This window comes from Thalassophryne amazonica, chromosome 10, assembly GCF_902500255.1.
Source record: "Thalassophryne amazonica chromosome 10, fThaAma1.1, whole genome shotgun sequence".
NCBI lineage: Eukaryota > Metazoa > Chordata > Actinopteri > Batrachoidiformes > Batrachoididae > Thalassophryne > Thalassophryne amazonica.
This window is the reverse complement of record NC_047112.1, coordinates 4,812,764-4,825,341: the sequence shown is the minus strand read 5'-3', so window position 1 is coordinate 4,825,341 and position 12,578 is coordinate 4,812,764. Positions and strand designations below refer to the sequence as shown.

Genomic DNA, 12,578 nt, shown 5'->3' with positions numbered 1-12,578 from the left:
AGGTACAGAGGGCAGTACACGGGATTGGCATCTGTGGACAGCAGGCTGCTGGACTGACCGCATGATGCCATGTCTGAAAGTGATGCAGCAGATGTTGTTCTGATTTCCTGTTTTCTGTTTCTTCAGCTTTGTAAAAAAAACCTTGTAACTGTTAGAATGGCCTAAGCAGAGGGTCACCCTTCTGAGTCTGGTCTGCTTGAGCTTTCTTCCTCAGTGTGAGAGGGTGTTTTTTCTTACCACTGTGGCCTGTGTTCTTGCTCTGGGGGTTGATAAGGTTAGACCTTACTTGTGTGAAGTGCTGTGAGGCAGCTTTGTTGAGATTTGGAGCTATATAAATGAAATAAATTGAAATTGAAAATTGAATTGTTAGTGTAGAACCTGACCATTATGCAGACTATAAAGCAACAATGTGACATTTGATGTGAGAAACTAAATAATTTTTTTGTATCATCCATCTCAACTTGTTAATAAAATTATAGCAATTATCAGAGTTTACCGGCAGGGTAGGCTGGACGTAAATGCAGCACGCAGGCACACAGCTCAGTAGAGTTTAGACGTTTACATGATACACTGGCTGGAGTCGGTACACAGAGAGGCAGTTCAAAAAGAGCAACAGTGACAAAGGACTCTAGAGAGCTATATATACACCCAGGTGATGAGGCGCAGATTAGATGCAGGTGTGTGGAATGCACCTGTGGTCAGACTCAAATCCTGACATTACCTGGTTCCAGTACAAAATACATGCTTGAATTGCCTGAGATTGCAGAAAAATGCACCCTTAATTTTCAAAATTTTCGGGATGGGGGGGGGTGTCCCGCACCCCACTATTGAACCCTTCCAAAGAAGCCTAGATCCACCTCTGCATTACATAATATTTTGAAAACTTGAAATTGTCATTTACAAGTACTGTCAGAAGATTTTTATTTGCATTTTCACACTGTCCCAGCATTTTGTGATTTGGGTTTGTAAGTTAATTAATTGTTAAATTAATGAATTATTTTTCCAAACAAGCTCATTGACTAACAGACCGCATCAAAAGCAAAAAGTGATTTTTTTTTTTAAGTCCCATAGAGATCAAGATCTCTTTTACAAGGGAGACGTGTGTTGTGAAAGTGTAGTGACACGGACCCACAACAGGGGGCGTAAATGAACGGACAATGAAAGAGTCGAATATAAACACTTTACTGTTGTGAATGAGCACAACACAGAGGAATGTGAAATTTTGCACAGTCAATCACAGGGGTGACGTGTGGGCCGGCTCGAGGACAGGAGACGTCTGTCCTGAGATGAAACGGAACCACACGATTTCCTCCGCGACCGAACCCGGAGAATACTGGAGCCGCCAAGTCCTGAGTCCCCCAGGTGGCCACCGCCCTCGGAGGTCGGATCTGGTACTGCTGGCAAGACGATTCCCCATTTACATGAACAAATTGTAATCTATTAGATAAATATGATTCAAACCACCGCAGCGCAGTGCCTTTAATACCTATGGCATGCTCTAATCTCTGTAATAAAATTTTATGGTCAACAGTATCAAAAGCAGCACTGAGGTCTAACAGAACAAGCACAGAGATGAGTCCACTGTCTGAGGCCATAAGAAGATCATTTGTAACCTTCACTAATGCTGTTTCTGTACTATGATGAATTCTAAACCCTGACTGAAACTCTTCAAATAGACCATTCCTCTGCAGATGATCAGTTAGCTGTTTTACAACTACCCTTTCAAGAATTTTTGAGAGAAAAGGAAGGTTGGAGATTGGCCTATAATTAGCTAAGATAGCTGGGTCAAGTGATGGCTTTTTAAGTAATGGTTTAATTACTGCCACCTTAAAAGCCTGTGGTACATAGCCAACTAATAAAGATAGATTGATCATATTTAAGATCGAAGCATTAATTAATGGTAGGGCTTCCTTGAGCAGCCTGGTAGGAATGGGGTCTAATAGACATGTTGATGGTTTGGAGGAAGTAACTAATGAGAGAAAGAGTCAGGGAATACTGTTAAGTCTTCAGTTTCCATACCGTAAGTCAGAACAAGATCTAAGATATGATTAAAGTGGTGGGTGGACTCATTTACATTTTGAGCAAAGCCAATTGAGTCTAATAATAGATTAAATGCAGTGTTGAGGCTGTCATTCTCAGTATCTGTGTGGATGTTAAAATCGCCCACTATAATTATCTTATCTGAGCTAAGCACTAAGTCAGACAAAAGGTCTGAAAATTCACAGAGAAACTCACAGTAACGACCAGGTGGACGATAGATAATAACAAATAAAACTGGTTTTTGGGACTTCCAATTTGGATGGACAAGACTAAGAGTCAAGCTTTCAAATGAATTAAAGCTCTGTCTGGGTTTTGGATTAATTAATAAGCTGGAATGGAAGATTGCTGCTAATCCTCCGCCTCGGCCCGTGCTACGAGCATTCTGACAGTTAGTGTGACTCGGGGGTGTTGACTCATTTAAACTAACATATTCATCCTGCTGTAACCAGGTTTCTGTAAGGCAGAATAAATCAATATGTTGATCAATTATTATATCATTTACTAACAGGGACTTAGAAGAGAGAGATCTAATGTTTAATAGACCACATTTAACTGTTTTAGTCTGTGGTGCAGTTGAAGGTGCTATATTATTTTTTCTTTTTGAATTTTTATGCTTAAATAGATTTTTACTGGTTGTTGGTGGTCTGGGAGCAGGCACCGTCTCTACGGGGATGGGGTAATGAGGGGATGGCAGGGGGAGAGAAGCTACAGAGAGGTGTGTAAGACTACAACTCTGCTTCCTGGTCCCAACCCTGGATAGTCACGGTTTGGAGGATTTAAGAAAATTGGCCAGATTTCTAGAAATGAGAGCTGCTCCATCCAAAGTGGGATAGATGCCGTCTCTCCTAACTGCTGGATCTGCTGGAAGGGACACAGAAACAGGACGGAATATGAACGAAAGGAGGTTTATTAACACAAAATAATGAAATAAAGGTGGCTTGCTGAGATGACAGTCAGCCTGCGCGTAAAGGTGGAAATCTGGGTGCTGCAGGATTCCGAGCCAGTCTTGAAGGAGAATGTCATCTAAGGGTTCAAGGACCAGGACCAGGTGGAACGCTCGCCTCCGAAACCAGGACCTATGGGGAATAAAAACACACAAGGTGACTGAATGCACTCGTAACGCTGGAGCCTCAAAACAGTCACGGTTCATAAAAGGGTTAACACATGTTGTTTCAGAGTTCATGAAATAAAGTTCTCTTCTTAAGAAACACAATTCACTGTTCAGAAATTGTTCATAGTTCGTGAGTTGTATCCAAACATCGGAGGTCAAGTGCAGGACCTGATACAGCTAGGCTGGGTTCTTCAATTGTTTGATATCAGAGTTCATGCAGTTCTTAAACAGTGTTCTTGGAATAGTTCTTTATCATAGTACCGTCACAAAACAGGAACAAGTGAGAATGGGATCCCACTGAGTCGAAGGGGAACTTAACTGGTGTTTAGTTGAGACACACTCCATGACAGGAGCTTAGGAGTTCCCAAAGTGACGTTGCTGTGCAGGTAGTTAGTGCCAGGGTCCAGCTCCACTTGGGAGCCATACTGGAATTGTCTGGAGGAACATCAGGAAAAGACAGTTTTCTCTAATGCAGGAATTAGAGGGGGAGGCCAGCGTTATCTGTCTGGATCATAGACGAGGCTTCGGAAGCTGGCGAGGCAACACGAGGAAAGCAAGGCAACAGACAGCAAAGGACATGCAACATGCAAATATCTGCCTTGGCTCTTGGAAGAATCTGGCATTTAAAGAACAGAAAGTCCGGGCCTAAACAGTCCATCAGAAACCAGTCACCCAGCTGATCCAGGTGTGAAACATAACCGAGTGCGCCATCCGGTGGAGAAACCAACACACGACACCGGCAAAAACAAAGCCAAAACCAGGATCCAGGGGAAATTCTGACAGTTTATTCAACATACTGCAAAAATTCAACATGGCCGCCAACTGTTGCGCTTGGAACATGATACTTTAACTTGTTTCAAAAGATGGGCTCAAATAAACCACAACACTGTTACAGTGCTTCATTTTGGTGAAAAGTGTTTTATTTTCTCTTTTAAGCAAAACAAAATCTCTTTTTTGAACAACTTCAGCTGTTGTTACTGAAAAAACAACAAACAGCAATGGCAGAGTCACACATCTTTCAAAAACACAAAAAGGATCATCTGACTGCCTGTCAACAGACTGATTTTCAAACTGCATAGCACATTGCCAAACCTTTCTTGCAGTTGAGTAGGTGACATAATATGGGAACCATAACCCACCAAATATCATCTCTTACTATTATTTTCAATTGTCCAATGGTTTGGTTGCTTAGGTTCTAACACAGTGAAGAATTGTTCTTGTGTCTGTTTCTTCGTGGCATCCTTCCAGGGTCTCTCCAGGTCTGAAGGCTCTATCCTTTCTGGATTGCTCCACCCTCCTGCTCGTGGATCTGATCCCCTCACGGTGGGATTCACCTCCTCAACAGAAGTCATCTCTGTCGCTGTCGACGTGAAGGAGTCCGTGTCAGACTGCAGCCACACGCACACCTGAGACAGGTGACGTCACTGCAGGTGTTACCCTGAGGGGCGTTTCTGGTCCTCCACACTCAAATGAATACATTTGTGAGGAATAATCATAAATTATTCTACATGAATGGTAAATGGACTGCATTTATATAGAGCTTTTCTATCTGCATCAGACGCTCAAAGCGTTTTACAGTAACGCCTCACATTCACCCCGATGTCAGAGTGCTGCCATACAAGGTACTCTCTACACACACCGGGAGCAACTGGGGGCTTAAGGACCTTGCCCAAGGGCCCTTAGTGATTTTCCGGTCAGGCTAGGATTTGAACCGAGGATCCTCTGGTCTCAAACCCAACGCTTAGCCACGCTTAAACAGTCTGATGGCCTGAGGGACAAAAGACTTCCTAAATCTGTCCGTATGGCAGGACTGAGACAGCAGTCTGCCACTGAATGAGCTCCTCTGCCTGATGATGGCGCTGTGCAGAGGATGCTCAACATAGTCCATGATGGCCAGCAGTTTACTGAGGGTCCTTCTCTCTGCAACTGATGTTAATGTCTCCAGCTCTGTTCCCAGCACTAAACCAGCTTTCCTCACCAGCCTGTCCAGTCGCCCGGCGTCCCTCCTTTTCTGCAGACCACCACAGAGAAGAGGACACTGGCTACCACAGACTGGTAGAACATTCGCAGGAGTTTATGGCAGATCCTGAAGGACCCTAACCTCCTCAGGAAGTACAGTCTGCTCTGTCCCTTCCTGTAGAGCAGGGGTGGGCAATCATGTGCCATAAAGGGCCGAGACACTGCAGGTTTTCCATGCAACCAATCACCTCAGCAGGTGATTTCATTAATGATCAGGTGTCTCAGCAGGTGATTTCATTGACAACCAGGTGTTTATGTTCAGAGGAGAAGCTCATCAGCAACCCACCTGCTGAGGTGAATGGTTGCATGGAAAACCTGCAGTGTCTCGGCCCTCAATAGAGGGTGTCAGTATTGGCTGACCAGTCCAATCTATCGTCCATAAGTGTCCCCAGATATTTGTAAGTCCGGACCACCTCCACATCGACCCCCTCAATGGAGACTGGCTGCAGAGTGGGCCTGGACCTTTTGAATCCACCACCATCTCCTTTGTTTTGGCAATGTTCAGCTGCAGGTGGTTTGATTTGCACCACTCCACAAAGTCCTGTATCAGGTCCCTGTACTCTCTTTCCTGTCCGTCTCGCACACATCCCACAATAGCAGTGTCGTCCGAAAACTTCTGCAGGTGGCACGACTCCGAGTTGTAATTGAAGTCTGATGTGTACAGAGTTTACAGAACAGTGAAGGTACAGTAGTGTTCAGAAAGTGTTCAGAATAATAGTAGTGCTATGTGACTAAAAAGATTAATCCAGGTTTTGAGTATATTTCTTATTGTTACATGGGAAACAAGGTACCAGTAGATTCAGTAGATTCTTACAAATCCAACAAGACCAAGCATTCATGATATGCACACTCTTAAGACTATGAAATTGGGCTATTAGTAAAAAAAAGTAGAACAGGGGGTGTTCACAATAATAGTCGTGTGGCATTCAGTCAGTGAGTTTGTCAATTTTGTGGAACAAACAGGTGTGAATCAGGTGTCCCTTATTTAAGGATGAAGCCAGCACCTGTTGAACATGCTTTTCTCTTTGAAAGCCTGAGGAAAATGGGAAAGTTGATTGGAGAGGGGAAAACTTATACGCAGGTGCAAAAAATTATAGGCTGTTCATCTACAATGATCTCCAATGCTTTAAAATGGACAAAAAAACAGACGTGTGGAAGAAAACGGAAAATAACCATCAAAATGGATAGAATAATAACCAGAATGGCAAAGACTCACCCACTGATCAGCTCCCGGATGATCAAAGACAGTCTTTGATTTTAGGGTTAGGGTTAGACAAACCCTAACCCTAAAAAAAGCAGTTTGAACATAACTTGAGTTTGTAGCGTCAACAGCAGATGCTACTATTATTGTGAACACCCCCTTTTCTACTTTTTTTTTTTACTAATAGCCCAATTTCATAGCCTTAAGAGTGTGCATATCATGAATGCTTGCCCAGCCTTCAACCCCTCACTTTTAGCTCGGCTTTGCTGCTCTTCGACTCTGAGCTCAAATAGTCTGATATGATTTGTGACTTGCCTCTTTTTCTACACATTATTTACAGCCGCACTGTTAGCTGACAAACATTTATTTAAGCGTTTGTTTGTATGTTTGTTCTGCTCCTCGTCTGAAGTGTTTGGGTTCAAACCCTTCCCTTCCCTCTGTAATTTATGTTCCTGCTATCGGACCTGGACTCGCTCTCACGGGGCTCTGTGTTTAGCCTGAGGTCACTTGCCAGTAAACCAGTTTAATCATTTAATCCTAGTATACATGCGCATATTTAATAGATGATTGATTTTAAGTTTCAATTTTAAGCAAATTTTTGCCATTTTTGGCCATTTCCACTACTTACATTTGAACAAACTCGTCCTAGGGATATGTCCAATGCACTTCAAATTTATTTATTATACAGAGATGATACTAACCAAAAGTTAAAAAGTAAACTGGGATTTTGTGCTGTCTGAAGATCCTCTGTAGTTTTCCCCCTACTCCTGCTAAATAAGGGAGAGACACTCTTCTTCCTGTCTCGGTCTCCTGTCTATCTGGTCTCTTTGTTCTATGGCACTTCTGCACTTTTCCTCATCATCACTTTGTTTGAGGAATTCAGATTTCTGCCTTAACTCATGACTCTGTTTGTGGCTCTGCTCCTCATCCATGTTTGTCTCCTTGTTTTGGTGATCAAGCCGCTGTGACCTCTGTGACCTCTGTGACCTCTGTGACCACAGTGACCACCAGCGCTGCCTGTTCCTCTTGACAGTGTTCGTCTTGACAGTTGACACTGCCAGTTCACACTGCTGATACTTCAACTGCCTCTTCTCCCGGAGATCCTTGCTGTCTTTTAGCAGCTTTTCCTTGTACTCCTTGACCTCTTTTATCAGCCTTTGCTGGTCCTCCAAGTGCTCTTTTACAATCTCTTCCTGGCGTGCCATGTTCTCATTTATCATCCTTCCCTGGCCCTCCACCTACTCTTTTAGCTCCTTTATCTTATCATCATGTTGTTTGAGGAATTTAGATTTCTGCCTTAACTTTTGTCGCTGTTTGTGGCTAGGGTTGCCAACCGTCCCTTGAAAAACGGAATCGTCCCTTATTTGGAAATAAAAGTGTGCGTTCCGTATTGACCTGAAACAGGACACAGTTTGTCCCGTATTTCTGTGAGAATCAAAAAGTCTGTAAAATGTCAATGGAATTGACTGGCGCTTTATATGGAAACTTACGGTAAATTTGATCCCAGCCTCTCTCCTGCTTTTCACCAATGAGCTGACAGACACGAGTTGACAATACAGAATCACTCTTATCTCATTGGTCGAGGGACATCTGCTCGCAAGAAGATACCGACGTCATGAGCCGACGACGGTCGCTGGACGACAATAACATTGCAGCATGGCTGATATCGATACAGACACCGACACTGGCACTGCAGATATGCCTACAGACAGCAATGTCTGTAACGTCGTTACTACTCCTCCTAAAAAAAAACAAAAAAACAAAAAAGAATGCAAAAATACAGGGGAGAAATAATAAAATATTGTTTACTTTTCAGACTTTATTTTTTGCACTTTTTATTACACTAAATGTGTAAATGTGCACTGTTACATTGTTTTGGATGATGCAAATTTTCAATTGTTTTTTGTTAATTTATACAGTTTTAAGTTAAGCAATAGCACTACAGAGAGATTTATTTTTAAATATATTTTTTTAATTTTATGCTTTCAAGCAGGACAGAATGCTCATATTGAAATTGCGAGTGAAAATTTATTTTGCACTAAAAATAAATTGCTAAATAATAATTTGTTTTCCATATGTTCATATCAGAACAAATGCATGTGTGCATCTACTTAAATTCAGGGTCAAGTCAACAGTCAAATGGTTAAAAATCATTTCACACACGCTGGGAAGGGTGAAGGCAATGGTCGGTCGGCCCTGGCGGTGAGGTGTCCCTTATTTATTTTTCAGAGAGTTGGCAACCCTATTTGTGGCTCTGCTCCTGATCCATGTTTGTGTCCTTGTTTTGGTGATGAAGCCACCGTGACCACCAGCGCTGCCTGTTCCTCTTGACAGTGTTCCTCTTGACAGTGTTCGTCTTGACAGTGTTCGTCTTGACAGTTGACACTGACAGTTCACACTGCTGACACTTCAACCGCCTCTTCTCCCGGAGCTCCTCGCTGTCTTTTAGCAGCTTTTCCTTGTACTCCTTGACCTCTTTTAGCAGCTCTTCCTGGCGCTCCTTGCTGTCTTTTAGCAGCTTTTCCTTGTACTCCTTGACCTCTTTTACAATCTCTTCCTGGCGTGCCATGAGCTCATTTATCATCCTTCCCTGGCCCTTCACGTACTCTTTTAGCTCCTTTATCTTATCATGTTGTTTGAGGACTTTAGATATCTGCCTTAACTGTTGTCGCTGTTTGTAGATCTGCTCCTCAACCATGTTTGTCTTCTTGTTTTGTTCATCAAGCCGCTGTGACCTCTGTGACCACAGTGACCACAGTGACCACAGTGACCACCAGCGCTGCTGGTTCGTCTCGACAGTTGACACTGACAGTTCACTCTGCTGACACTTCAACTGCCTCTTCTCCCGGGGCTCCTCGTGCTCTTTTAGCTGCTTTTCCTCATCATCACTTTGTTTGAGGAATTCAGATTTCTGCCTTAACTCGTGACTCTGTTTGTGGCTCTGCTCCTCATCCATGTTTGTCTTCTTGTTTTGTTCATCAAGCCGCTGTGACCTCTCTGACCACAGTGACAAATGTGACCACAGTGACCACAGTGACCACAGTGACCACAGTGACCACCGTGACCACCAGCGCTGCTGGTTCGTCTCGACAGTTGACACTGACAGTTCACTCTGCTGACACTTCAACTGCCTCTTCTCCCGGGGCTCCTCGTGCTCTTTTAGCTGCTTTTCCTCATCATCACTTTGTTTGAGGAATTCAGATTTCTGCCTTAACTTGTGACTGTTTTGTTGCTGTTTGTGGCTCTGCTGCTGATCCATGTTTGTCTTCTTGTTTTGGTCATCAAGCTGTTGTGACCTCTCTGACCACAGTGACAAATTTGACCACAGTGACCACAGTGACCACCGTGACCACCAGCGCTGCTGGTTTATCTCGACACTGTTCATCTCGACACTGTTCATCTCGTTTCCAATAACACTTCTGTTTTGTGCTGTATTTTCTGAGAGATCTGTACATTGAGGTTGAGTAATATTCTCATCCATCATGCTTCGTGATAACGTTGGTTTCTCTGTGATGATAAATATCTTTTCCACTGCTGTCAAATGTCTTCCAGACACTAACCTTTCTTGTCGGTCAGACTAGTCAATAACACATTAAAGGCAGGAGAAAAACATAAAAGTAAAGATCATAAATTAAAGTAAAGATCATAAGATCTGTACTTTTATTCTTATTCTAAGATCAATACCAGGCCAAAACATAAACAAGGTCCAAAATTCTAAAACTTGAATACAAAACAGGAAGTGATGTCATAAAGGGGTAGGGGTTTTTTGGGTCATATATACTGCTTGTAGCAAATTGTGCTCCTGGTAAATGTCAACACAGACACATTTACATATTTAAAAAAATAAACAAATGACTGATTCAATCAGTTACTTGTTTTTGTTTCAGTTATCAGTTATTTGTTCATTGAATCAGTTATTTGTGTGTACATTATGTGATCACTAAATTCCATTTCAGTTCAGTTTATTTTATTTATACAGCACCAAATCAACATTGCTGGCTCAAGGTGCTACACATGCGAGTAAGGCCCAACCTTCCCGATCTCTCAACCCTGAGCAAGCACATAGGTGGAACCTTTAAGGAAAAACTCCCTCTGGTGATAAAGAGGAAGAAACCTCAAGCAGACCAGACTCAGAGCGGTGACCCACTGCTTAGGCCATTCTAACACTTACAAGGTTTTTACAAATTATACAAGAATTTCCTTACAAACAGAAGAACCAGAAAACAAAAACAAACAAACAAAAAACAGAAGAGCAACAAAAACAGAGTCTTTAATTGAAATAAAAACAAGCAGTCCATCATGGATCTTCAGGAGGTTGAATAGGTAAGTCTTGGAAGTGTAGTCTCCTGGGTTTAGTCCAAAGTCTTGGGGTGTAGGGGCAGCATCCATTAAAGCAGGAGTTTTCAAAGTGTGAGAGAGTGACCCCCCCCCCACCACCACCACCACCACACACACACACACACACACACAATTTCAACATCATACATTTCTTTTTATTCTTTTACATGTTAAGCACATTGTAAATACAGTATATTTCTGTTTTTCAGGAACTGTCTCTGCATTTACACATTTTACAGCCTTTGTAAATATTTTAAACAGGTTTTTTAAAGATCTTTCTATTCTTTCACACATTTTACATCCTTTGTAAATATTTTAAACAGGTTTTTAAAGATCTTTCTATTCTTTCACACATTTTACATCCTTTTCAAACATTTTAAATGTGTTTTTTAAAAAACTCTGTTCCTCTATTTTTTACCTTTTGTCATATTTCAAACACATTTCATTGTTTTAACTTTTAAACATCTCTGTGTGTTTTTAAACGCCTTTGACACAACTAACACATTTTAACACTAGAAGCACTCAGAGTGCAAACCTCCGCCAAGGCCATGGGGTCACTGACGCCATAACATCTACACGCCGTGGAATCATTGAACCTATAAAAGTCTAACAATGATGTTTGCTCAGTCGTAAAAAAAAGTTTCATCTGCTGTGACTGGATAGCATGTATCCTTAGCGCTTGGCATCACAGTTTATTGCAACTTGCACCTTTCCCAGAAGCTACTGTCATCTGAGCACTGATATTGATATTGCATGTGCTTATAGACAAAAACAAATAAGAGACAAAATTAAATTTATTATTCAACTAAACTGCAAATATATGAATTTTTTTAACATTTGAAACACTTCTCTAAACAAGGCCATAGGGTCACTGACCCTAAAGAGATTCCCTCCTTGGCACAGTGATCTATTTCTTTTTGTCTCTTTCTCTAAAATTGTACATAATAATCATTAGATTATTAATATATAAACAAAAATAAATTTAAGAAATATTACAATTTGAAAACAAATGCACCCGAACGTGATGACAGCTGCAACTGCTTAATGCTAACTTTTAACACTGAAAAGCCATAGACATGCTAATGCGTTAGCATCGGGATCCTGATTGTGATCCAGATCACCACTAAAATTTAATCACTTGTTCCTCTTGTCATTTCCAACCACTCCACAAAATTTCATCAAAGTCCGTTCAAAACTTTTTGAGTTATCCTGCTGACAGACAGACAAACAAACACAATCGAAAACATAACCTCCTTCGCAGAGGTAATAAATAATATGAATTAAACTTGTATACATAGTCTCACCTCTATGCGAGCAGTGAGTCTGGGTCCTTGACACTCACAGCCGGCTGATGCGGGGATGCACTGTGGAGAGGAGCAAACCAAGACCCTCCTCTTCTTTTTTGGTTGCCCCAAACTCTGTCTTCTCACTGGTAGATTTACACACAAAAAAAAAATCTATCCATTTTGCTCCTGGCATGTCAGCTAACAGGCTTGGCGTGACCTTGCTGAACTGCCAGGCAGAGGTCGAAGGTCGGAGGACCTACCCATGTACTGACGAAATGGAAATTTGAGTTCTAAAGTTAGAGCGGGCATTGTTACGTCAATGTGGTCCACGGGTCCGAACGTCTGTATATTATTTGATGGTGTATATTACAACCCCAAACTGAGTTTTAAAGTTCACAAATAAATGTAGTACTTTTAAATAGTGAACAAACCAGATCCCGTTTTGTTCAATTTACAAAAATAAAACCTCATTCTGTTGACACACACCATTAATCACCGTTAATTGTACTGTTGTCTTTAAATCTGTTGAATTAAAAATCAACAAGTAACGGTAATTGACCATAATTAAATGGGTTTTTTGAAT

General features: G+C 41.8%; 1 protein-coding gene across 1 annotated transcript; it reads right to left on the bottom strand.

The window, feature by feature from the left end:
• Positions 1-8,613: 8,613 nt before the first annotated feature.
• On the bottom strand, positions 8,614-9,771 carry LOC117519430 (golgin subfamily A member 6-like protein 7). Its single transcript, XM_034180777.1, has one exon. It carries the CDS (start codon positions 9,769-9,771, stop codon positions 8,614-8,616), a length of 1,158 nt encoding a protein of 385 aa, XP_034036668.1.
• Between the last annotated feature and the right edge of the window lie 2,807 nt (positions 9,772-12,578).